This window comes from Notechis scutatus, chromosome 4 (assembly GCF_049901735.1).
Source record: "Notechis scutatus isolate UNSWTSFEM ecotype Mainland chromosome 4, rNotScu1.2, whole genome shotgun sequence".
Classification (NCBI taxonomy): Eukaryota; Metazoa; Chordata; class Lepidosauria; order Squamata; family Elapidae; genus Notechis; species Notechis scutatus.
The window spans coordinates 142,408,826-142,434,767 of NC_142012.1; the positions used below are offsets into that span (position 1 = coordinate 142,408,826).

Here is a 25,942-nt window from a genome sequence, read left to right on the forward strand (position 1 = left end):
CTTTAGCTGTTGTATTGTCTTAAACCTTTTAATATTATAAACTTAGAACACCGTGAAGACCAAGACTGGGTTCTGAAGTAATTAAAGAGTCAGACTGTGGTAGAAGCTGCTCTTCTCCCTATGCACCCATTTTCAGTTCTGCACCACCAATCTTGTATCAATATAGGGAATACTTTGGCAAAGTTGGTAGTACATCACCAGCCCAGGAACTTTATAGCTCATAAAATGGCACTGAACAGAAAAATAACACGCTGCCTAGTATAGGATTTTCTTCATGCAAATTAAATCAGGGATTTTGAAAACTTAACACATATCAGATTTTAAAGTAATTTATTGGAAATTGTTAGATTACAAACAAGCATTTCCCATTTACAGAATGTACTGCTAACAGTACAAAGTATAGCCTTCCAGTAATCTGCCCATCATCCCATTTTTCAGGATTAAGATTCCTAGTTAAAGTTCCACTCAGCCCTTTAAAAAGTAGTACGTGGTCCAGTTACCTTTCTATAAGGCATTCCCTGATAGAGTACCAAACTTAGCATTTTCCTTGCTATATACTTTGCAAGAAGCTGTTAATAGTGGTAAGAACATTTCACTCTGACGTTTACTACCCTGTGAAAGTGCAACCCACTTACCCTTACATTGTTTCATTGACTTCTACATTAACATGCAGTAGAATTTACAGAAAATGGCTCATGTCACAGCAATATAAAAATTTGGATTCAGCAGTATGTTTAATCTATTAATTTGTACAGCTGAAGTGGGGTACTATTCAGCCTATATGCATGTTAGTGCTGTCTGTATTAACAATATATGGTTGATGTGGAACACATCAAGAGGTGGTATTTACATCTGAAATGTATCTTCTGAGTTGTGCCCACAGTTATCTTACCCCAACAATGCAATAATGGCATAAGAAACACTGACATTCAATACAATTTAACAGTAGCAGCTAAGCATTTTGAGAAACTTCTGGTGCGTTTAAGACTGAAAAACTTTGTTCCTTTATGTAAATTAGGGTCAGTTAAGCCACTGGTTTTACATTACATTGTTTAATAAAACAGGGTCCAAAAGAAGCAAAGGATAAGGTATTCTACTAGATTTGTAATTAAATTGCCACATGCTACACTAAAGCTAAGCTACACATATGCAAGATGGGATTTAGATAAGCAAAAACCATAGCAGGCATCCTTTAACTAAATTGCATGAATGTGCTTTAAGCTAGTTATACAGTTACCACTTAATAAGTTTCACTTTTTTTTTAAATAAAACACTTCCATTTATACAGATTAACAAAAATCAGTGTTTACATGATGCAATCACTATCTACACTGATTATATTTTAAAATATACTTTATGATACTTTAATATCAACATAAATCATGAATTTGATTCACAGAATAAGTAGATCCACCATTTTAAGTTAACAATAATTCTTTATTGCTTTATACATGTGGTGCTTTTTCAAGGCACTGTGGCATGGATTAGAAAACCTGGAATGATTTGTGAGAGAACCTGGAATGACATGTAGCCAACATGGACAGTTCTTCAGAAGCAAGACGACAGGAAATTTAAATTCCAAGTTATTGAACATTGGGAATGAGAGTTCATAGTTCACAGGAGAAAATATCTTGTTTAAAGAACAACTCTTTTACATGCCCATCCTGATACTCTGAATAATCTGGAAGATCGCTATAAAACAAAATCAAAAAGTATTACTAAGCAAAGTACATTAGCATTCATTAAATGGTACATGCCTTTTTAGTTAGTTTAGCTCCCTTATCTGAAAGGACCCCTATTTCAATGCTCTATCATTTGCTTATCAACTTATTCAATAGTACAGAAATAAAATAATCCCCTCAAATGTGACATAAGTCAATTCACACATTAATAACATGTAAACAAGTTATTGCAGTGTACAAACTTCTACCAATGTTTAGATTACAATATTGCAAATTTAGATGTTTGTAGTACAGTACTACTTTCCTTTATGTGTAATCTATTTTTATAAGCATCTTGCTAATGAATGAGCAAATCACCCTAACAGTTAAAGTTCAAGTATAAGGCAGCAAGTTGTTTCTTATGTAAAGATATTTTAAAAGTATATATTTATCACATTTATATGGTTGGCCACCTCACACAAGAGACTCTGGGAGGTCTACAACAATAAAAATATGCAAAACAGTCATAAAAATATAAAATGAAATATTATACACATTAAAATATAAAGTCTAGCATCAAGTAATAAAACCCATATGGTCTTACATAATTTGTAATGGTAAACAAAGTTGAAAGCTGATAAAAGGCACAGGTGAATAGTCACATGACACCCCCCCCTTTAATAACAGTGCTTAAGGCTACTTTGCATAAGCTTTCATCTTTTTTTTTGTTTTTTTGCAAAGCTTTGTCCTGAGCCATCTGGTATACAGGAAGCCTATTATTTTCAATGAAGTGATTAGAAATGAATTGTGAAATGAACTTTCAGGAGTTGCTCACATACAAATGTTACAGAATTAGAAAAAGATCAGTGTCAGCTTACTGAAAAAAAGGCTTGATCAGAAAGTACCCTAGGTCAAGCAGCTTGTAAATTAGAGAAGTGCACATCTGCATCATATATTCTGATTGCCAAATCGTTGTAAAGTATTAACTATTGCAGCAATATCTTCTCTACACCCTCCCAAATACACAAACATCTTCACCTGAATGCCTGTCAGATGCAATGTCACATTTGGTTTCCTGAAACGCTTGTTTCAATTCTTGCTGCTTTCCCAGAGTTCTCCATTTGTGACTATTTCTTCATCGAAGATATGTTCTGAAATAGTCTTAAGCATTTCCCATCCCCGCCTGATCTGGGTCTGAAGCAGCCTGGATCATAACCAAAACCGCTCGCCTCGCCTCCCACCCCCACACACGTTGCAAAGGGACCCACTCGCATGCTCGGCCCCTCTAGCGAAGCCAGCACCACTGCAGGGCCCCTTTCAATTCCTGGGGGAAACCCTGACCTTCCCCGGCTTCAGCCGAGCACCGACACTTACTTACCCGAACCGCAGACCACGAAGATAAACAACGCCAGCAGCCACGGACCCACCGATGCCTTCTCCTCGGGGGCGTTTCTCTGCAGGAAGAGCCACCGACGGTTAGGGACCGAAACCCCGCGGCCCCCGCCCCGCCACAAACCCTCCCGGGGATTACCCAGACGGAGAGGGGAGGGAGGGTGGAGGGGGGGGAATCGCCGAAGCAAAGGGAAGCCAAACGGGAGGAAGCCTCCCGGGGTGGCTGGGCTGCCTTAAGACAGACGGCGGGGGGCTTTGAGCAGCGACGACTCGGCTGCTCCCGGCTCCTCCCCCCCCCCCCAGGGAGAAAGGGACGGGGGTACCGGCCCGCCGAGAGCTGCGGGGAAGGGGAGCGAGCAGGCGGCCCGACAGGGCTGCGACGGGGCCCCTACCGAGGTCTTGGCCACGTTGCCGCGCTGCGTGATGTTTTTGCTGTGCTTCTCGTTGGCCATCCGGATCCGCTGCTTCGCCACCATCTTGACTGCTGTTGCCGTCCCCGCCGCCTCCGTCTGGCACTCGCCGAGCGACGCCGCTCTCGGGCTGTGAAAGCTCCGCGCCGGGGATCACGGGAGGACCGTCCGCCCCTCGCCTCTCGGGCTCTTCCCAGCCAAGGCGCCGCGTAAGCAGCAACTGCCCTTTACGCTAATCCCACCTCCGGAAGCGCGTTGCCCAGCGGCGGAGAAGCGGGCTGGCGGGAGCGCCGTCACCCCCGGAAGCGAGACTCTCCTCGAGCCTCCGCTCTTCACGCTTTCGTCTGAAAAGTGTAGTTGACAGAGCTCCCGCCCTCTGTCGTTATTGTCCAATGGGCGCTGAGCTTACTGGAAGAGCCTGTGGCCAAGCGCTCTCGTGGCCAGGTGATCCAAGGCACTCCCCTTCAGCTTGCAACACGTCACCCGGAAAAAACTTCGCTATTGAGCTGGCGGTGGAGGGCAGAGCAGACGTGTACAGTTTTCTGCTGTGACCCTCTGTGCGCCACCCGGAAGGACAAGGGCCGCATCCGGATAAAGATGGCGCCTCCCACGCCGCTCTTGGCAGGTGGGTTCAGAATAAATCAACCAGACTCATCCTCTGTCAAGATGGTTTTCGTTGTAAAGCTTGTTGTGAGGTCTGGTAGAGGCCCGAGAATATCACAAAGTGGCGGCAATTTTTAGTCGGATTTTATATAACCTACACTTTTTTTTGGGGGGAGGTTTTCCCTCCAGTGATCTGTGCCTGTGCACAGGTAATACGTGCATGGCGAGCGTAGGCTTCTAAAGGGAAAAAGTTGTTGGGGAAGAATATTCGGTTGCTTGCATATACAAAGGCTTAGACAGAAGCATCTCTCGAGGGAGCTGTATCTGAAATATCGGACTTCCTTACATTCTATCAGTTATTCTGTCAAAGAGTCTGGGTTCAACCAGAACGGGAAAAAGTTACTTTTTGAAAAAATGATAGTTTTAAGCTACAGACATTACTAAATGCATTGTATGTACCCAAAATGTTCATTTATCCTCACTCAGCACATTTGTGCTCATTCGGAATCTAAAGAGTCTAGATGCCTTCTCACTCGCCCAAGACTTAGAGAGAAGCCAGGTTTGGAATATGCTAATACTTTCCCCATCTTTTCCATCTTAATTTCCTCTGTTTATTATCACCTACATAATTTCCTGCTTCCACTTTTTTTGAGTGGTAACTCCCCAGAATGATATTGCTTGCTCATGAATTCCTAAAGGCTCTTTTTTGGTTTGGCAGATTTCCTCCTTATTACAGAAGCTGCCCAGCCTCTACCTGGCCCTAATTTACTAGTACGTGCCAGATGATCAGATAATTGCTGAACTCTCTTGCAGCATACTCAACTAATGGTGAAATGCTTGATGTCTGCTGTGGTACTAAAGTCCTGCTTAGGATTATGCTGGGGCCTTTCATCTGGTATATTCATGCATGCCAATAAAGGAGAATATTTGTACTCAGGGTTGAAATGAGGGATCTTTGGTGCACACTGAGCTTGGTTGTTTTCTTGCAGATATTTCATTACCCAAACTTGTTAACATCATCAATACTAGTAGTCTGATGATACCCAAAGTAGATAATGGAATGTCTGCAAGAAAACAACCAAGCTCAGTGTGCACCAAAGATCCCTCATTCATCCATGACTGAGGCTGCTTTTTGGCTCATGCTATACTCTTTAGAAAATGTCCTAGCTTGTCAGTGAAAGCAGTTAGTACTACAAAAGTCCTAAGAGCTCAAAATTAGAGAGTGGAGTCGTCATGTATGCAACCATGCTTTTCTCTGGCATAAATCATTCAGATTAGAATCCTGAAGCAGAGCTATATCTTGAAATTTGTATAATTATGTAATTCTGAATTCAAGTAAAGCAGTGTATTAAATTCATGTGAAGATGTGTTTGAATCCAACCTAAACTGGTTTTACATTTATTGTATTTTTCATTTTCAGTGTTCTTTGATGTTTTATATTAGTTTGCATCACAATTATGTAGCATCTTAAGTAATCTTTTAAAATATTTCTGCAAAGCTAATGCCAGAGGCATGCTCCTAGATTTAATTTTAAATGCCTACCTTCTATTTTACTGGAGTTAATATGTAAATGAAATAACTAACAAAGTGACATTAGAGAGTAAGTGCCACTTCATGATATTTGTAATATTAATGCATTTGTACAGATTTCAATATTTGCTTAAGGTAATTTTATTCCAAGTCACTAGTTTTCTCTGGATTTAAGTCAGTATGAAAGCACTTAAAATAAAAGCGCTAAGTGGAAATAGTGAATGTGTTTCTCTTTCATTTTATATCATGCTAGAATATATTGTCACAAAGGAAACAGTGATATGTTAAACATTGGATTATTTTGGAGTATTCTGTGAGAGGGACAACAATTTGATTGATTGATGGGTGGCTTGTGGGTGCTTATAAGGAGCAAATTGAGACATACTCTTTTCCCATTGTTCTTATAACTAGTATTTTGAGGCATGCTGACTTCCCAACTTGGGGCTAATGGCAGTCGTGGCTAGAAGAGCACCAATTGAATCATTTTCTGTACTGAAACTCTGCTCAGTTCTTCATGTCCTGATTATCTCCTGTTTGGATTCTTACAACTCATTCTACATGGGGTTGCCCTTGAAGAATATTCAGAAGCTATAATTGGTCCAGAATTATTTTATTTTATCTTACTTATTCAATTTATTTGCCACTATCTTGTTTTGGAGCAACTCTAGGCAGTTACAGAGTATGCAGCAGAATGTAGAGTTTTGATGTTGCCTAGTGTGGTACATGCACTGATACGTGAGATGCACTGGTGGCTGATCTGTTCTGGGTTCAATTCAAGTGTTGGTCATTAGCTGCCTTGCCTCATTGGGGTTGGCCTGCTTCATTCATGCTGGCAAAAGATCCTATTGCAGACTATCAATCAAGGAATTGCGGCCAGTGAGGTCCAAGAGAAGAGCCTTTTTTGCCACAGCCTTCACCCTCTCGAACATATTGCTGCAGGTGGCCTTTCTGGCCTTCAGGAAATGCTTTAAAACCTGGATATACCTGTTGGCATAGGGCCTGAAGGAGGGTGGACTCTAAACCCATAGTTTTTTGTAATTTTAATCTGCTTTTGTACTTATTGTTTTTACATCCATTTGTTTTATTATGTTGTAAGTGGGTTACAATTGCCTCAAACTGCAAGATGAGCACAATGTATATTTGATAAGTAAATAAATATGAGACTTCAGGTTTGCTTGTTCACTGATTGGCATGGTTATTACACAATATATATATTCATATTTTATTATTAAACTGAAATATGTTCATTTAAGTTATCATTTTCTCTTGTACGAAACTAAGGATTAATTTATTAATTTGGAGCAAAATAAACATGATTTATTATTTCATTATTTTGCTAGTACGAGGATCTGAAGGACTCTATATGTTGCATGGGTCACCTCATTTTACAGAGCATACAACATTTCAGAGGTATTTTAATTTTTGGCTTTATTAAATGTATACATTTTAGGATGTCTATTACTGAAAAATAATAACAGATAATCAGATACATATGTGGAGATTGGGAATGCACTGATGTACTGTTCAGTAGAGCTTAAATTTTGTAAATGTGAATGTACATTTCTACGGTAGTTGTTACTTCAAATATTACTCAGGTTTTTGTAAGAATCAGAATGTTTTGGACTATTAATTTACAACTTTGGGGGCTAATGTGGATAGGGCAGGACAATTTTGGTTATTAAATGGAAAATGAAACAATTCCATGTATTGAAAGAAGGGCATCTAAGCGTAGATAATTAGCACTTTTCTTTGCTCACATATCTGAGCACAGAAATGAAATAAGCATACTATTGACATACCATTGTGTTACTGGAATGCATACTTAAATCTGCATTTGGTTCTGGTTTGAGTGGGAGATATATCTCATCTGGCTTATTTCACCTCTGCTTTAGTTTGTCTGATCATAAAGTTTATTTCTTTTATATCAAAATAATAAAATTGTTAGAAGCATTTTTAAAAACTGATACTTTATATTTTATCTAAATTCTTTTTTCTTTATAAGAGTTATTTGAATTCCAATTTGTTTTGTTTTTGCTTTCAGGGATTCTGGGAAAAATGCAAAAGTGTTTACTTTCAACAGAGATGGATCCCTTTTTGCATGGGGCAATGGAGAAAAGTTAGTTTTTTTCTGTGTTTGGGGTGTTTCTATTTCTAATAATATATATTAAAAACATTGCTAAAATAAGCTCATTAGTTTTAGCCAGATACACCCTCTAGTAGGAAAGTATTTCACATTCTTCACTGTTATAAAGCAGGTAACTACAACTTTTGCAATCAGTAAAATATACTCTGTTTCATTTGGCTTCCTAGGAATTTGTCTTGGACGAGAATCATGATTGAATCTTTTTCAAACATATAAGGTTACATTTTCTGTGAGATTTGTAACCAGTTGCCTCTTCCTTTTATGAAGTGTATATAAGATTGATTTTAAAACCTGGCAAACTTCCTAAATTCTGTACTAGCGATAGGCCTATTTCACATTTAATGTGAATTTTAAGATTTTATTTTATTAAAAATTGACAAGCTTCAGATATTTCCATTTATTAATTGATATATTAGGAATGGGAAAAGATATAATGGACTTGGCTATACTGGTATATTTATTTACCAGTATTTATTTACACTATCAAGTGACTGGGTAGCCTACAAGATAAAACAATTTAAAATATTGAAATGATAAATATGGCAAATATTAATATTAACAAAAATTAGCAAAAGAAGGAACCAATATAAAATAGGGTAAAGATGGAGCCTTCTTTTAATTCACTAACCACTTCCAGTTATGGGACATCCCAATAGGGCCTCGTGCCAGGTTTTAAATGACTGGTTGTGAGTTGAGGACTATCCGTGCTTTGATGGGATGTGAGTACAAATTATTTTTATATTATGATATTTTGGGTAAGTAGGGTACCTCTTTGCTGAATTTTATATAGGTAGTACAGTATTCTCTCCCCAATTATGTCTACCTGTCCCATTAGGTCTGATAACAGAGGATGCTCCCTCTATCAGGGAGTGTGAATGGCAGGGCCCAGCAAGAAACACTTTTCTATTGTGGCACCTGCCCTTTGGAACATTCTCCTCTCAAACATTTTAGATTGCCTCAACTCTGTTGGCCTTTTGCAAGATGACTGGGCTTGGGGATCCAGATTTGTGGCAGAATCTGTGCAATGGCTATGTTGCTTTCTAATTACATTGGTTTTTTATACTGATATTTTTATGGTATTTTTAATTGTTATTAGCTCAGATTCATAAATTTGATGGGTGACCATATAAATTAAATGAATAAACTAATGAATAAAGAAATACATTTTCATAAAATATTCCAGCGGTAAGATTAACCAAGATAAATTTTGCAAACTTCTCTTAGATTTCAATGTATCACACAATGATGTAATAAGTATAAAGAGTTGGGTTTTGTAGTTTCCACTGATTATATTAAATGCTTGGGACTGTCTCTCCCACAGTAGTTGCCTGGCTAGTTCTAATTAGGGTTGGTGCATTCTGGGTTTCATCGATTAAACAATGCCATCTCTCTGAACCCGACATCTTCTCTGCAACAGCACCCTATCTTCTGGAATGAAGTTCAAAATTCAAAGGGCTCCCAGCCTACTAGTGTTTCAAGGAACCCTAAAGACCTGGCTTTTGCCAAGGCCTTTGGCTATTTGCCAAGGCCTTTGGTAAAGATAACTGATATCCCTTTCTCTCCCCCCCCCCCAGGTTGTTATGGTGTTTTTTATAGGTTTTTGTATTTGTAAAAATATTTTTAATAATTGTAGGTCACCAGAATCGCAGAATTGTAGATTACCAGAGTCCCAGAATCACTAGGAATTGGGTGGCATATAAATTTCGTAATTTATAGTTGGTCAGCCAGATGTTTAGATTAGATTTTGCATTTTTATCTGTCGAGCCCTTCTCAAGAACCTGAGGTAGGCAGATTTTGCTTGAGGTGTTAAAGGTATTGTAGCAGGATGTAAGCTGTCCAAGTAAAATTGCCTTTTGCAATTGACTGATGGTCTTCAAGTGCTGCTACAGATATTTTAGAATTGTATCCAAGTTTCCTAATACTATAGGTACTGTATTTGCTTTCTTTAACCAAGGGAAAAAAGGGGAGATGTGGTGTATCAGAGGGGAAATGATGTCTACCTACCTTGATTCTCAAGGACCCCATCCATGTGTACAAGTTTGGAAACTCTGGAGTTTTATATTTATATTCTAATTTATTCTAATTATGTTTTGATGCTTTATGAATTATTGTATTGGTGAAATATCAAGCAACATAGTAACTGGAATAATGAATCTGTTTTCTGTGATTGGGAACTGAGCTAATTTAGAAGGAATAGCTAAATAGCTATTAATTAACCAGAGTAATCAAGTTTGACTGAGCTGACCTCTTTTGCTTGCAGAGTAAACATTGTAAATGTCACCAACCACAACCTGCTGCATTCTTTTGATCTGCCCAAGGCAGTTTGCCTTGAATTCTCCCCAAAGAGCAATGTCCTTGTGACATGGCAGCTTTATACAAGTGAGTATTCCAGCGACTGCAAACATGACAGCAACCATGCCAATTTTGAATAATATAATGATCAAGTAATTATTATTTTTTGTTCTGAATTGGAACATTGAAAATATGGAACCTCTGAGGAAAAGAGGATTCATTCCAAAGCAGCAAAGAAATGTGCATGACTTGGCTTATGTTTCCTTTTTCTGACTTCTCAGAACCAATCCCCACATCTATTTCCTTGACTTAAATATATTATTTCATATTGTGAACTCTGGGACAGTAGAGAAGATGTACTGATTTTCTTCTGTGCGATATTCTTCAGGTATTTAATTTCTGTGCAGCCCACAGTCACCATGTTGGGGAGATGGGCAGCATAGAAATTTAACAAATTTAATAAATAAAAATATTTCAAGGTGTACTGCACATTTCCATGTATCTCTATACTTCTACACTTAACAAACAATCTAGGCCCCCAAGGCCTAATCATATGTGATATTATTTCCTTTTTCTAAAGGTGGGGTGGGAAGAATGTGATTAACCTTTTTATGCTGCACTGTTTTACAAAATGGCTTCACTGCAAAGACAGAAAAAGGACATTGGTGATTTGTAATACTACCTATTCTCTCCATTACCTTCTCTATCTTTGGCAGTTAAGATGATATTGCAGAAAAAAACAGTATAAGTATTCTTCAAACACAAAAGTATTTTTCTGTCTGCAAAAGGGTTGACAACTGAGGATTGTCTTACCCAGTAGTATAGTGAATTTCATCTTAACAGTGGCAAGAATAGCTAATTTTGATTTGAGAGGAAGAAAACTATCACTGTTAGCAAATATTACTTTGTACTTCACAAAAAGGGAGAATAGGAAAAAAGCTCCTTTTCTATAAAAGATTTGCAGCAAAATGATACCTGGATCAATGGTATATTGCAGAGGAACAGAGATGATTTTGGAGATGTTGGTATAATGTATGCATTTGGTATGTTGTAGCTGCAAAAGATGGTGCAGGAGAACCCAACCTTCAACTTTTCAGTGTGAAAAATGGAAAATGCTTGAAGTCATTCATCCAGAAAAAGTCACACAACTGGTAAGTAGTATTTCAATGATTTTTATTATTTAACATGGTATTTGAAAACACTAGAATATCTACCGTGTTTCTCCAAAAATACGGCCTCCACCAATAGGAAGACCCAGCATGTTTTCTAGGCATAAAATCAAATTAAGCCCCTCCCCCCAAATTTAGGCCTAGTTTAAAACATGCAAAATAGGGGGAAGGGTGGGGGGACTTGCCATTTGGAGTGCCGTTGGAGCTACCACCGCCGTTTGGAGTGCCGTTGGAGCTGCTGCCGCCGTTGAGCCCTCTGCTGTTTGGAGCCGCCAGCTGCCATTGAGCTCTGCCGTTTGGAGCTGCGCCGCCGTTTGAAGCTGCCGCCGCGCCGCGTTTGAGCACTGTCGCTGTTTGGAGCACCACCGACACTCCAAACACGGCGGCAGCTCCAAACACGGAAGCGGCAGCTCCAAACGTGACGGCGGCACTCCAAACGGCGGCGGCGGCTCCAACGGCAGAGGCAGCTCCAAACACGGAAGTGGAGCCACTGCCGCCGTTGGAGCCTTCCGCTGCCGTTTGAGTGCCGCCGTCACGTTTGGAGCTGCCGCTTCCGCGTTTGAGCTGCCGCCGTGTTTGGAGTGGCGGTGGTGCTCCAAACAGCGGTAGTGCTCCAAACGCGGAAGCAGCAGCTTCAAACGGCGGCGGCTCCAAACGGCAGAGGCAGCTCCAAACGGCGGCAGCAGCTCCAACGGCACTCCAAACGGCGGCGGCTCCAAACGGCAGAGGCAGCTCCAAACGGCGGCAGCAGCTCCAACGGCACTCCAAACGGCAGCGGAATGGGCAGAAGGGAAAGCAACAGCGGCAGGTGCCAAAGGTCTTGGGTCTGCAGCAAAGGTGTTTGGTGGGAGTAGGGAGCTCTCTGCGCTTCGCCATGATCGCCCGCTAGGAGCGGCTGGTGGCAAGGCTGCCCGCGGGGCGCCCTAGATGAGGATGAAAGGGGGGAAATTAAGTTACCCCCGAAAAGACGGCCTAGCCGTTTTTTCGAGGCTCAAAAAAAAATAAGGCCCGCCTTATTATGTGAGAAACACGGTAATTCTCTAATAAGTTTTTCAACTGCAGAAAGTTACTTATATCTAGCTCTCAACACAGTAACTCTACAAAACTGAACACAAGAAGGCCAAATTTGGTCTGCAAGAGAAGCCAGCAAAAGCAAAATTGAGTTGGAAAACGGTCTGTGGGTTGGGGAGACAAAAATTCTAAATATATTGTCCCACAGTATGCGTATGGGCAGCTACTCAAAAGTTTCTACCAGCTTCATTCTGAATACCTATCCCTCCTGGTCACATGACCCAGAAGAGAATGTATGCATCCTGCCCTGTGCTTCCAAGTGCATGTGTCTGAGCAATTACAGCAACACACATGGAAATGACATAACATACCACTTCATTGTACAGAAAAGATAAAGATGGATCCTGTGGTAAAAAAGTAAGAATTCTATAAGTGTTGAATTTGTTTTTAATTTTAAATGTAACTTGTTTCAGAAAATAACATATTCATGGGAATATTTGAAAATATAATAAGTAATTATTAGAATCTATGAATTTGCCTTTCACATTTACAACTTAAATATATTACATTTAATGTTAATTTTTTTAAAAATCTTTTTAAAAATATTGTTAAAAATACTTTTTCTGAAGGCCACAAGTACCAGGTGTTGGTTTTAATATTTATTCTACTCCACCACACTCTATAATCATTAGGTGTCCTTGCTGGTCAGATGACGAAAGCCTGTGTGCCAGGAGTGTTAACAATGAACTACATTTCTTTGAAAACAACGACTTCGGTATGCACGTTCTTTCTTGTTCTCTAGATAAACATTCAATGTTTAATCTTTTCATGATATTCTTATGTTTTCAGCTGCTTGCTTTACTGCAGTTCCCACCTTTAGTCTTTAATACAGTTTTGAAGTTCAGTTATGTATAGGTAGGTAGTCCTCGACTTACGAAACTTAATTGAGCCAAAAATCTCTGTTCCTGAGACACTTAAGTGAGTTTTCCCCATTTTACTACCTTTCTTGCCACAGTTGTTAAGTGAATTCTGTAGTTGATAAGTGAAACTGGCTTCCATGTTGACTTTGCTTGCAAAAGATGATCACATGACCTTATGACTGCAATTGTCATAAATATCACTGGTTACTTGCCAAGCATCTGAATTTTGATCGTGTGTCCAGGGGATGCTTTAACAGTCATAAGTATGCAAAATGGTCATAAGTCACTTTTTTCAGTGCTGTTGTAACTTAGAACGCTCACAAAACGAACTATTGTAAGTCGTGGGCTATCTGTAATATGAAATTTTACTTCTATCTTTTTATTTACCTCTAAACCTTTTGCTGTATGTGATGGTGTTTTACCTGAAATGCAGCCATTTTAAGCTTTAAAATATTTTTATATTACAAGATTTACATTAAATTCAATCTGTTTGAGATAAAATTTATAGTCAGTTATTTTTCTCATACTTATATTCATGTAAAATCTTTTAAAGTAGTAAATGTGCCATGTATACAATATATTTTACAATTGTTTATTTACTTATTATTTGCTGAAACCCATAGGCAATGCTACCTAACAATTCACAAAAAAATAGTAATAAACAACTTTAACTTGAGGATGGTGACCTTTGCAGGTACGATTGCAAATAAGCTTCATCTGCAGAAAATCAGTGATTTTGTGTTGTCGCCAGGAGATCAGCCAACCAAGGTGCTTTCTTTTTTAATTCTTTTCCCAGCACAATTTTAATTTCATCCAGATTTTAGAACATACCTACTTTTAATGTTTATTTAACAGATATTTCACATCTTGTTAATGCAGGTTGCTGTTTATGTTCCTGGAACCAAAGGAGCCCCATCTTTTGTAAGGCTTTACCAATATCCTAACTTTGAAGGCTCACAATCTGCATTGGCAAACAAAAGCTTCTTTAAAGCTGATAGGGTGAAAATGCTGTGGAATAGTAAAGGTATTTTTTTTAGAAAAAGCTTTGTCTTTATTTGAGTCTACTTTTCTTTTTCTATAAGTAGTCAGCATATAGTCTTGAATAATCAAAATGCTCAAAGGACATTTATACTTGCTATTATGCTAGTAAAACCCATTCTGTAAAACTCTAACATACAGTGATCCCTTGTACGCTTATTTGAAAGTTAACTCTTCAGAATACACTGAGAAATATTTCTGAATGTTCAAATTGTGCAGACTTTGGAGGAGAAACCAAAGCACCTTTTCCTAACTTGGAGCCTTTGGCTTTATGTTAAATAACTATTTTCATAATTTCCGGCCATTACATTCCCTGGAAACTGTAGCCCAACAGTCAGAGAGCATCAGCTGCAAATTATGATTTAGAAGAAAGTTAAAATGGTCTCCTTTATCCGAAGCTAGTTTTTTAAAATCATATTGCTCTTCAGACTGCAAGAGTGCATCTAGCTATGTTTATTATTTGTTATATTTTACAGTGTAGTTTATTTTTAAAAATATCTTCTTTTTCCTCATCTGAATAGCCACTGCAATGCTAGTAATAGCTAGTACAGAAGTTGATAAAACAGGAGCATCTTATTATGGAGAACAAACTCTACATTACATAGCAACCAATGGAGAAACAGCTGTCGTACAACTACGTAAGTGGCTGTAGTAGTATTTATATTACGTTTTAAAGCATTTAAACACATGATGGAAAGAGAATCCCATGAGAATTTGAAGATCCCCTTTAAAGAGCCATATTTAGATCTTATAACCAACCAGTACTTACTGATTGAAATGGAGTGAAGCGTATAAGATTTAAAGTGAAAGTTTCCATTGTATAAAAAAGATGTTTATGGGACAGAGAGACCAACTCTATATGAGAAGTTTCTTTCTAGACTATTACGCTAGAAAGAGACTCTGGGACTGCCAACCAATTTTAAGGACTACTCTCTTTAAAAACTGCTTAATTACTTTTATTCCTTATGATTACATTTAATGAAACTAGATTTTAGACCTTGAGTTGTTGTGTTCATCATGATTATGTAATAACCAAATTTAAAAGAAAATAACCACATGGAAGGGGTTCCAATTACATACAGGACTGACAAATTGCAAAATTGTAGGTGATTGAGTTCTGCAACTTTCCTTATTATTAAACCTACTGAGGTTTTTTCAATCTATTAAAAAGTAGAGAATGAATGTAATTGTATTAAAAATGGTTACAGTAACCCTTGTTCAGTAATCTTTTATTACTGATAATGTGTGCAAGGGACTTGGGCAATATTTTGGCTGATGAAGACAGGTATTTTTCCAGTCACTGGCCAGGTTGCTCACAGTTACTAATTCTGAACAGAAAACGGGAGCTTTAGCTAACCTTACTTGCAAAGAAACATTTATAGTCTCATGCAGGCTAGCGCTATTTTAAAAACAATCTTAAATAAACATATTGTGGTCTATAGATTCTCAACAGTTTACAGATACAACTGTGTATAATTTAATTTTGAGTTTATTTAAAGTCACAGATCAGGAGCTTAGCATTTCTTAAAACAGTTCAAGTTGGTCAGAAAACCATTTTCAATTTGCTAAATGAGAAAACTAGCCTGTCTTGCCCTAGGACCTTATATTTAACTTTTTTGGTCCTACAGGAAATATAGACTATATTCTTCCTTCCAATTTGGCTTTTAACTAACATTTATTACCAAAATTTAGGAGTATTTATGATTTCATTGAAAAAATGTAAACTGTAATTTGTGTTAGGTTTAAGTTTTTTATTTTACTTGTCTCTCAACAACTTAGATATTGTTTTACAATTTCAGCTGTTTTTTTTTCTGTACAGCAAAAAATGGTCCAATTTATGATGCAGCCTGGAATCCCAATGCCACGGAGTTCTGCGTTGTGTATGGTTTCATGCCTGCTAAATCTACTGTCTTCAATCTAAAATGTGATCCTGTGTTTGACTTTGGGACTGGTCCCCACAATGCTGTCTACTACAGTCCTCAAGGACATATCTTAGTATTAGCTGGATTTGGGAATCTTAGTGGACAACTTGATGTATGGGATATTAAAAACTACAAACTTATTTCCAAACCACAAGCCTCTGATTCTACATACTTTGCCTGGTGCCCTGATGGAGAGCATATAGTAACAGCTACATGTTCTCCAAGACTACGAGTTGGGAATGGATTCAAGATCTGGCATTATACTGGCTCTGTCTTATACATATACAAAGTTCAGCCAAATGCAGAACTTTGGCAAGTTACTTGGCAGCCCTTTTTGGATGGAGTATTTACAGCAAAGCCAATAACATACCATGCTGTTCCAAGCAAAATGTTAAATGAGGAACCAAAGGCTGCCCCAACCTATAGACCTCCAGCTCTCAGAAATAAACCTGTAACTAGTTCTAAACTGGTAAGTAACCATTCATGGAAGAGTGTAAAAAGATACCCGCTATATCTTCTATGCCTCTGCACCAGTTAATTATAGCTGTTATTTATACATCAATTATTTTTGTGTTGATCTCCCTCAGCATGAGGATGAGCCACCCCAGAACATGAGAACACAGTCAAAAAGTGGTGATAAGCCATTATCTAAAACAGCACTTAAAAATCAAAAGAAGCATGAAGCCAAGAAGGTGGCTAAACAGGTATAGCTGTTTTTATTTATTTTTTTCTTAATCATGATTCATTGCACTTGAACCGATAGTATTTGGTAAACCATTGTTTAGTAGGATTCTGCACAGAATTTTGTATTAAGATCGAAGTGTCCTCTCTTTCACTATCACATAAGCCAAACTTAAAAATTCCAGAGAACTCAAAACGTCTTAATAATAAAATTAGTGCCTAGAATGGTTTCATTTAAAAGTCATCTTAACTAATGATACATTTCATTAAAGGAGGCGAGAGCTAAAGGGGACCAGGAAATCACTCCATCTCCTCCAATACAAAATGAATCGAGCAATACAATATCCTCTGAAATATCAGGAGATCCTGAGTTGGAGAAAAAGATAAAAAATCTTAAAAAGGTAAGAAGTTTTTTCCTAACAAAAGCTATTGATAGAATCTTTCCCCATTTCCTTTTGTTGAACAATAGTATTAGTGATCTTTGTTTTACTTTTTCTTACTATTGTGACAGCTGGAGCTACATGTCCAAGGTACATTATATGAGGCCCTAGGACCACATGTGGCCTCTGAAAATTTGCGTACAGCATCCAAAGACTTCCAAGTATTCAGCATCAAAAAGGTGGCCTCCAGAATTGTCATTATGATTGCCATCTTGAATTTTTTGAACTCCCTTCCATTCCTGTAGATTCGCTGGTTTACAAACTGCAGCAATTTAATTCACAAAGCATACTAAGCTAGGAGATCCAGCCCTTTTTTGGCCTGGGAAACAGGAAGTGTACTTTTGCTATTATTGTCATCATTTTTATCTGTCTTACCTTCTCAGAGCCATAAGGGTATAGCTGTGGTGCAGTAAAGTTACTGGTTTGGGTAGGACTAAACTCACAGGCCTGGATATTTTGAATTGAGATAGTGCCGAGGGCCAAACTTGGTATAAGCCTTATAAAAATTCCATGTTGTCCCCAAACTGCAAAAAATGTGCTAGCCAAATTCTGCATTTTGACTAGTTTGGATGCTGTAGATGCAAAAATGGGAGTAAACCAAAATTAAAGAGTTCTATGTTATATGTAAGTCTTATGCATGTCTGTGCAACCAAAGAAGAGAGGTAAAGAGTTTGGATATTATTTTCTAGGAACTTAAGAATCTGCTTTACATTAAACCAATTGAAATCTTTTTTTAGTGTAGTGTATATTGGAAAGGAATATAAAAACATTGGTAACTTGGAGGATTCTCCTTCAGCTCAGTAAAAAATACATAAGATCCTTCACATATGTGCATGCACCACAGAAAAATTAAATTTGTTGTTTCTGCCCTGCTTTTAACCATGTTTTCTGAATTACAGAAACTCAAGGCTATTGAACAGCTAAAAGATCAGGCTGCTGCAGGTAAACAGCTAGAGAAAAACCAGGTATGCTTATCATATTCTTAAGATACAGAGTTGTTTATAATTTGTACATCACCTGAATTCTGAAAATGTATTACAAAGCCTTGCTTTGTAAACAATTAGCCAGCTAGCAGCTTTTGCCTCTTAACTGACAAGATTCTAATCAGTTTCATTGTAAAGACTTTCTTTTGCTTCTTAAGCAGATAGCAGTTTCTACTGTGTTTCTCATATAATAAGGCTGGGTCTTATTTTTTTTTTTTGAGCCCCGAAAAAATGGCTAGGCCGTCTTTTCGGGGGTGACTTAATTCCCCCCCCCCTTGCATCTTCGGGCAGGCAGGCGGCGACGGCTTGGATGTTGACCTCGGCGTTGGTGGGGCACTTTGTATCAGGGTCAACGCAGGCAGCACCATATCCGGGTGTGCAACAAAAGTACTTCCTAACAGCAAGCCCCCCCCACCATTTCGCATGTTTTAATATAGGCCTTAATTTGGGGGGAGGGGCTTAATTTCATTTCATGCCTATAAAACATGCTGGGACTTCCTATTGGGGGAGGCCGTATTGTTGGAGAAACAGGGTAGTCACCGGCATGATAGCAAACAGGCCAGTGCTAGTGACTTGTGATAATTATAAATGAAATTGGGTATTTGATAAGAAAGGACTTATTTTATTTATGCGATCTGTTTCACATAAATTTCAAAGAAACTGTTAGTCCCTTTCCCTTTCCCAATTTCACAAGCTCTATTGTCTTACATTAAGTTCACTTAATGGCACTTGAGACTTTCAAGAAGAGATTGGAGTGCCATTTGTCAGAAATGGTGTAGGGTCTTCTGCTTGGGTGGGGGGGCTGGACTAGATGACCCACAAGGTCCCTTCCAACTCTGATTATCTGTTATCTGTTAAGTTAAATACTAGCTTCATTGGTTTTCAGGCAGCATAGAGGCTTCATTTATCATATCTGAATACCTGGGAGAACATAGAAAGAATCTGGAAAACAGGCAATCTTAAATCTGATACATTTGTAAATTACTGATTATACTTTATATTATGTTTCATTATGTGTACTAAGTAAGATTGTCTTATGCCTATATTGTAGATGGAGAAAATTCAAAAAGAGGCTACCCTTCTAAAAGAATTGGAAGACTTGGAACTGGGTGTTTGAGCTACAGAAAATTAAAATCACAATTTTCTTCTATGGATTCATTTGAAAATAAATAATTAAAATGCTTACTTTTATTACTTCCCAAATAGATAAACTTTTTTTCTGCCTACCATCTGAAAAAAATGTAAAATAATTATAATTTAGAAATAAATCAGTTGCCTTGATTCCAAAACAGTATTGCTAAAATCCAAAATAAAGTATGTTGGAACATCTGTTTTCGGCAAATGCTAAGTTCAAGATGTAACCCTGATGTATATTGTTTTTAAAACAGACTTAAAATTTGGCACATATATATGTACAAGTTTGCAGTTCAAGCAGAAAACCATGTGATTTACATACTGTGGTTTGGTTGTGATGTTGCAATAGCTATTTCATCATTTCCTTATCATAGGTCTTAAAAACAGGTTTTATATATACACACAGACATACACACATATACGCGTGTGTGTGTTTATGTATATATGTATGTATATGTATTTGGTGAAACCAGTTTCCTATAATGTAAGAGCCTTTTCCCACAACAAATAAGAAAAAGGGATTGGACATTCAGGAACAAAATATTTCATTAACAGGTTACCATCACTTAATATTATAAAACCAGAAGAAATAAGCGTTTATATCTATGTGTTTTAAAGAAGTACACTACCTCGTCTTAAGTTGAGAAGCTGATTCACAAGGAGGATCTTCCAGCAGGATCTCTTCAGCTTCCATTAAATTCATTTTAAACCAGCCTTTTGCCAATTCTTCAGCCATCAGGTGACCTGTAAAGTGAAATTCCACATTTCATCAATCTAATAAAAATATTTATCTCTATTTATATACATACAAGAACAAATTTATTACTAACTTTAGTAAGAAAACAATAGCTATACAAACAGTAGTATACAGGTAATGAATAACATTATTTCCTTCAGCTACAATTTTGTGCAAATATATCCGTAAGCACTGGAGTTAATTTACTTCTAGTGGCAGCTTCTTCCAGTTTGCAATATATTTATTTGCTTCCCTACTTTACTGCAACTTTCTAGGTTACATTTAATTTTCAAGTTTGATTGCAACTCTTGGCTTGTATCCAAATACTATTTTTAGTTAAAGTTCTTAGTTTAGCAAATTTCGTTCAATATATTTGCAATGTAGAAAACAATATATAAAAAAATAAGAAATGGAGAGAAACAATAGTATACTGATGGATGTCCTTATGTTTATCCATCACTGCATCTCTTCCCCCCAAAATTGGAAAAATATAGAAAATATATATATATCCTTAAAGTCTTGTCATTCAGTCTTGGTCAGCAACAGACTATTAAGATGGTTAAACTATAAATCTAGTTTAACCATCAAATAAATCAACTTTATATTTCTTTTACGGTTAACAATCTTTATCTTTAAGCCTGTCAAGTAATGTCTTAGAACTTTTTATACTTTTCTTTGTTTCTTCTCACAAAATCCTTCAGAATTTTAACAGATTGAGCTTCCGGTTTGAAAGGCTTCGGCGGCGGCAGGAATCCGCGATCGTGCGCGGTTCCTGCTGCGCTCGCCGCTGGCGTGCCCCCGATCCAGCTGGATTTGGGGGTTAATAGTCACCCCATAGAGGTGACTGAAGATAGAGGAGGTCCAGCAGGGTTTCGGGGGGATCGCAACCCCTCTCTTCAGCTGGCTGAACTCCTTTTTCCAAAAGCGGTGGAGCGGCGGTCAGCAATGGCCGCCACAAAGAAACTTTCACCCGGACAAGACTGTGCAGGAGGAAGCGGGAGAAAGTGAAAGTTTTTGGCTGAACCGGGATAATAAGTAACACCTAAATACCCTGGAAATTCAACTCTTTTAAGATACATTGTTCCCTAAGAAGATTGCAAAAAAGCGGCGGAAGAAAGTTTAAAGGGAAAGTTTTTTTTTTTCACTCTCCTTCCCTATGGAAATAGCAGAAGGAAATCGGAAAAACCCATCTTGGCAACAGAAGGTAATTAAATTTGAAAAATAAAACCAAGGGGGTATTAAAGATTTCTGAATACTGGAATCAAAGATTTAAAAATTCTTTTTTTGCTATAAGTGGGAAGGGAGAGATAAAGAACTTATATTAAGACTTTGCTGGAGGAGATTGAATATTTCTTTTAATTATTAAGATACAAGCTAGTTTCATTCCAGTGTAGCATCTCTTTCCATATTGGAAATCACTTGTCATTAAATCCACTTTTAAATTGTCCAGTCTTCAGAGTCCTATTATTTAAGAATCCAAAACAGTATTTTCCATGACAAGTGACCCACAAAAAGACTAGGTTGTTGCAGTCTCTTACATTTCCTCCTTTTTCTGGAGAGATTTCACCAGAATCCACTGACTGGCTGCAATATAATTTGATCTTTTGCTGCAATATAATTTCCCATCCTTTAAGGAATATTTGCCATGAATCCTCACCAGAAGCCAGGATAGAAATTAAAAAGTTATGCATGTCCTGGAAAAAGGTGGACTCTCATAATTACAGTTGGTGTTAGGAGAGAGTGAACGAAAAGAGCCGGTCTAGACCTATTAAGAATAAATCATAGTAAAACTGATTTTTTTAAAAAGGATAACCATGGGAATTTGATAGAACATTAACTTCAGTAAAACATTTGACAAATCCTCCCAGGATAAGCTAGAGCAAACCCAGAGGACAGTTATTAAAATGATAAGAGGGCTGGAAGAAAGATTATGAAGAATACCTGAAGTTAGAAAAATAGAAGATTCATGATTGTTCCCTTCAGATATATAAAAGGTTATGTAGAACGAGGGGCAAAATCATTCAGAATTGTCCCTAAAGCCTGGTAAAGAAATAATGGGGTTTAAATGCAAGGAAATTCATTTTGGTCTCGCATTGGGAAAAATGTCCTAAAAGTAACAGCTGCTCACCTTAGAACTCACTACTGTGTGAGGTAATACACTCTTTCTGGAATCATTTAACAGGCTGGATGTCTATCAGTGACACTAATTGTAGTAGCAGCATTCAGGATGGGAGTCATCTAGGTGATCTCTAAGATGTCTTCTGACCTTGCATTCTGGTATTATGCTAAGTTATTGCAAAATAAGATCACATGGCAGATACACAGGAAAAAGAAACAAATGCTTTAAATGCCCTCTAGTGGAAAAGTCAAGCAATTGCTTTATCATTTGCAAACTTTCTCATAACTTCTAAACAGCTCCCCCCACATTTGACACTCGATGTTATAGATCCCTACAAAGGGCTGTTAGTAGATTAGCTTTCACACTACTATAAGCTAAAATTTTGTTCACATTTGCTGGTTTTTTTTTTATTCAGATCATGTCACCTTAATTGCTTAATTCACCTTTTCTGAAATACAAATTCAGTTGAATTCTGTTCTGTTCTGAATTCTGGTCCTCACATCTTTTGTATAGCTATTATATTTTGCCATTTGATATTGATGTTTTTGGGTTAAGAGCTGTCGTGGTGCAGTGGTTAGAAGGCAGTACTGCAGGGCTAACTCACTGCTCATTTCAGGAATTCGATTCTGAGTGGTTCAAGATTGACTCAACCTTCCATCCTTCCAAGGTCGGTAAAATGAGGACCCAGATTGTTGACAATATGCTGACTCTCAACTGCTTAGAGAGGGCTGTAAAGCACTGAAGAAGTATATAAGTCTAAGTGCTATTGTTGTTAATACCCCATGCCTTTTGTCTCTAGGAGGATGGAGACTGGTCCATTTGCAAAGGATAAGATTATCCTTGTAATGTCCTGCATAGGCTGCCGAAACATAGTTTGTTGTAGTAAATTCTCATATCCCTGACATACCTGATCCTGTCCAGTTCAGATTTTGTTTGTTTATACAGTATTCATCACAGTAATTGTATAGCATAGTTGTTTCCTGTCAGCACAGGAAATGAAACACTCAGCTGTAAGAATGTTTTTTTTCTGAAATCAAGGAGAAAGCACTTCCTAAACCTGAGTGGCAGGAAAAGCAGCTAGCAAAAGTCCCGAGTTCTCCCACACGTTGTCTTTGTGCAACCAAGTGTGCCATAGAAAATAGGCACGAATGTCTTGCGATATATACATGCCAGTGTTTGAACCAATTCTTTAATGTTAAGATTTTTCCAACAGATTGGGATTATTGCAAACTGTTCCACAAAACCTTGGACTTTCTTTTCTGTCCATTATTTGTGCAATGATATCATTTCTAATGACATAAAACCTCACACATCATTAGCATTATGACATCATGCTGGATGATGTACTCTTTAGGAGATAAATCAAAACACATCAACTTGGTATTTTCCATTAAAGTTTGTTTATAAGCAGAGATCAGATCAACACTGACTGTGTACTATCATACCAGAGGCAATATAATCAAATCTGCATTTGTAGGGATAAAGCCCATATACTTATAGAATTTTGCTCATTAGATTATACAAATAATTACAAAAATAGATTTACATTAAATTGGTTAATAGCATAACATGTTTAGTAAGGTCAGTGAAGTAATTATTGAAAGAACAAGGGCAGTATTCTACAAAAAAGTTTCTAGAGTTACTTTTATGGGTTTATCTTATAGTCCTTTTACTTCCCAAAGTCTGTGCTTGAGCTTCTTTTAAGCTTTATCAATTTTTCTTGACCTGCTATGTGTTTTATGACTGCACTGACAGAGTTGATTGTTTTTCAGTTCATGGGAAGGTAATTAGGGAAGGGGATGTTTTGATTTGCTGGAATTTGTAATAATTTGCAAAGCTATCAATAGCAATATAGCATTTATTATTTTGCAATACATTTAATATATGCATCATTTTTTAAAAACAGCTTTTCATTTTCAGATAAATTATTTGATTTATATCATCCTGAGTCAGAGCTTTCAACAATTTGTAATAGTCCTTTTTTTGCAAATCCCTAAATCAATTAAATAGTCTGAAAGGAACAAAATAAACATTTCATCTAGCTGGAATTCTATTTTTAAAGGAACAATACAACTACCAGATCATACCATAAACATCCACTTGAAAAACTCACCTAAGAGGAAGTAGAGGTAGTCCTCAAATTACAACCATGCATTTAGTGACTGTTCAAAGTTACAATGGCAGTGAAAATAATGACTTATGATCATTTTTCACACAACCATTGCAGCATCCCCATGGTCACATGATCAAAATTCAGATGCTTGCAAATACATATTTGCAGTGTCATGTGATCACCTTTTCCAACTTTTTGACAAAAAGCAATGGAGAAGTCAGATTCATTTAATAACTTCATTACTAATTTAATAACTGTGGTGATTCACTTAATAACTGTGACAAGAAAGATTGTAAAATGGGCCAAAACTTACTTAACATCTGTCTCACTTAGTAACAGAAATTTTGGCTCATTTGTGGTTGCAAGTTGAAGATTACCTGAATACTGAAAGATAAGACATATTTACATTTGAAATACTATATGCTTCTTTTATGGTAGTGAACACTTTTGAGAGACCCATTAAGTCTGCAAACCAAAGGCGCCGACTAAAACAATTTCAACTGTTTCTGCCAAAATTTTCCATACTACGGTCGACAGCAAAGGCAATGGAGGAAAGGCATATAATGGAAGAAAGGCATATAGCCACCTGCTATGGAGAGCGTTAGTTCTTTCAGCCCCCAGGGTGACAAATCTACTAAAACATCTTGGTAACTGGGCATTGAGTGGCAAAGCAAACAAATCCACCACCAGAAGTCCGAATCTCTGAGTAATCTGTGGAAAGAGGGAAGAGTGTAGCCTCCATTCCGTGTGGTCAATAGTAGCTCTGCTGAGCCAGTCTACCTGCATGTTATCCGTGCCAGAAATATGCTCAGCCCATATGTACAGGAGGTGATGCTCTGCCCATCTACCCAAAGCCTGAGCTTCTGTCATAAGGGATTTGGACCTGGTGCCTCCCTGCCTGTTAATATGGGCTTTGGTGGCTACATTGTCTGTCATGACGAGGACATGTATGCCAGAGACCTGTTGACTAAACTTTCTGAGAGCTAAATGGACAACCCTAAGTTCCAGCCAATTTATATTGTGTGCTTGTTCCTCAGTTGACCATATGCCCTGAGCCCTGTGAGAACCAGATGAGCTCCCCAACCTGATAAACTGGCATCGGTCATGAGGATGAGTCTGTCCTCCATCTTGAAGGACAGACCCTTGGAAATGGCTCTGGAGAGCCACCATTGCAAAGATTGCACCACCTGCTTAGGCACCTTAACCTTCGTCAAGGAGTGATAATAATTCTGGGGAGGTCTATCATGACTTTTAATGGTTGCAAAATGACCAATCGCAAGTCAAGGACTACCTATGATTACCATACTGTTTTTTTCTTAATTCTGATGAAAAATATTGCAAACATCAGCTCTCATTGATGCTCTTTTGAGCTTGACAGAGAGGAAATGAATGGGCTGAAAAAAATATGTAAATATTCTCCACTATAAAATGATTAGCCTATATTGTGCCAATGCAGTCTACCTTTATTTATTTATTCAAATTTAATAGCCACACAACTTTTCTATTTTGATTTTCCCCATTTGCAGAGCTCAAATAAACTTAAATAAACACCCCCATTTTCCTGCATGTGAGGTCCATTTCTTTGGGTGCTGCAGCTTCTACTACATTCCTAGTTCCAGCAAGAAATGATATGTAAGGAAAATCG

General features: G+C 37.8%; 2 protein-coding genes and 1 long non-coding RNA gene across 4 annotated transcripts; 1 reads left to right on the forward strand and 2 right to left on the reverse strand.

The window, feature by feature from the left end:
- Nucleotides 1-313: 313 nt before the first annotated feature.
- Nucleotides 314-3,667, reverse strand: SERP1 (stress associated endoplasmic reticulum protein 1). Its single transcript, XM_087965150.1, has 3 exons — nt 3,446-3,667; nt 3,040-3,115; nt 314-1,692 (listed from the first exon to the last, which is right to left on the reverse strand). The coding sequence occupies exons 1-3, from the start codon at nt 3,527-3,529 to the stop codon at nt 1,652-1,654; spliced, it is 201 nt and encodes a 66-aa protein (XP_087821276.1). The 5' UTR covers nt 3,530-3,667; the 3' UTR covers nt 314-1,651.
- A 126-nt stretch (nt 3,668-3,793) lies between these two features.
- On the forward strand, nt 3,794-19,525 carry EIF2A (eukaryotic translation initiation factor 2A). Of its 2 annotated transcripts, none has more exons than XM_087965148.1 (14): nt 3,794-4,088; nt 6,937-7,006; nt 7,638-7,712; nt 10,000-10,118; nt 11,086-11,182; nt 12,904-12,986; nt 13,826-13,899; nt 14,011-14,155; nt 14,691-14,807; nt 15,989-16,560; nt 16,679-16,795; nt 17,045-17,173; nt 18,112-18,177; nt 19,247-19,525. In XM_087965148.1, exons 1-14 carry the CDS (start codon nt 4,061-4,063, stop codon nt 19,310-19,312), a joined length of 1,758 nt encoding a protein of 585 aa, XP_087821274.1. In that variant the 5' UTR covers nt 3,794-4,060; the 3' UTR covers nt 19,313-19,525. The 2 variants fall into 2 exon arrangements, with proteins under 2 accessions (XP_087821274.1, XP_087821273.1); XM_087965147.1 differs by having other exon boundaries at nt 4,078-4,625.
- Nucleotides 19,377-22,614, reverse strand: LOC148130952 (uncharacterized). Its single transcript, XR_015749497.1, has 3 exons — nt 22,194-22,614; nt 19,959-20,073; nt 19,377-19,425 (listed from the first exon to the last, which is right to left on the reverse strand). It is a non-coding gene; the product is annotated as an uncharacterized LOC148130952 (long non-coding RNA).
- Nucleotides 22,615-25,942: the final 3,328 nt, after the last annotated feature.

What these genes read in the sequence shown, in the direction of transcription:
- EIF2A (XM_087965147.1), top strand. Translation starts at nt 4,511, where the DNA reads ATGCATTGTATGTACCCAAAATGTTCATTTATCCTCACTCAGCACATT. An exon ending in GCATGGGGCAATGGAGAAAA is followed by an intron (nt 7,713 to 9,999) that starts GTTAGTTTTTTT and finishes TTTTGCTTGCAG; the next exon opens with AGTAAACATTGTAAATGTCA. An exon ending in GACATGGCAGCTTTATACAA is followed by an intron (nt 10,119 to 11,085) that starts GTGAGTATTCCA and finishes GGTATGTTGTAG; the next exon opens with CTGCAAAAGATGGTGCAGGA.
- SERP1 (XM_087965150.1), bottom strand. Translation starts at nt 3,529, where the DNA reads ATGGTGGCGAAGCAGCGGATCCGGATGGCCAACGAGAAGCACAGCAAA. An exon ending in GCAACGTGGCCAAGACCTCG is followed by an intron (nt 3,116 to 3,445) that starts GTAGGGGCCCCG and finishes CTCTTCCTGCAG; the next exon opens with AGAAACGCCCCCGAGGAGAA. An exon ending in CTTCGTGGTCTGCGGTTCGG is followed by an intron (nt 1,693 to 3,039) that starts GTAAGTAAGTGT and finishes TTTGTTTTATAG; the next exon opens with CGATCTTCCAGATTATTCAG.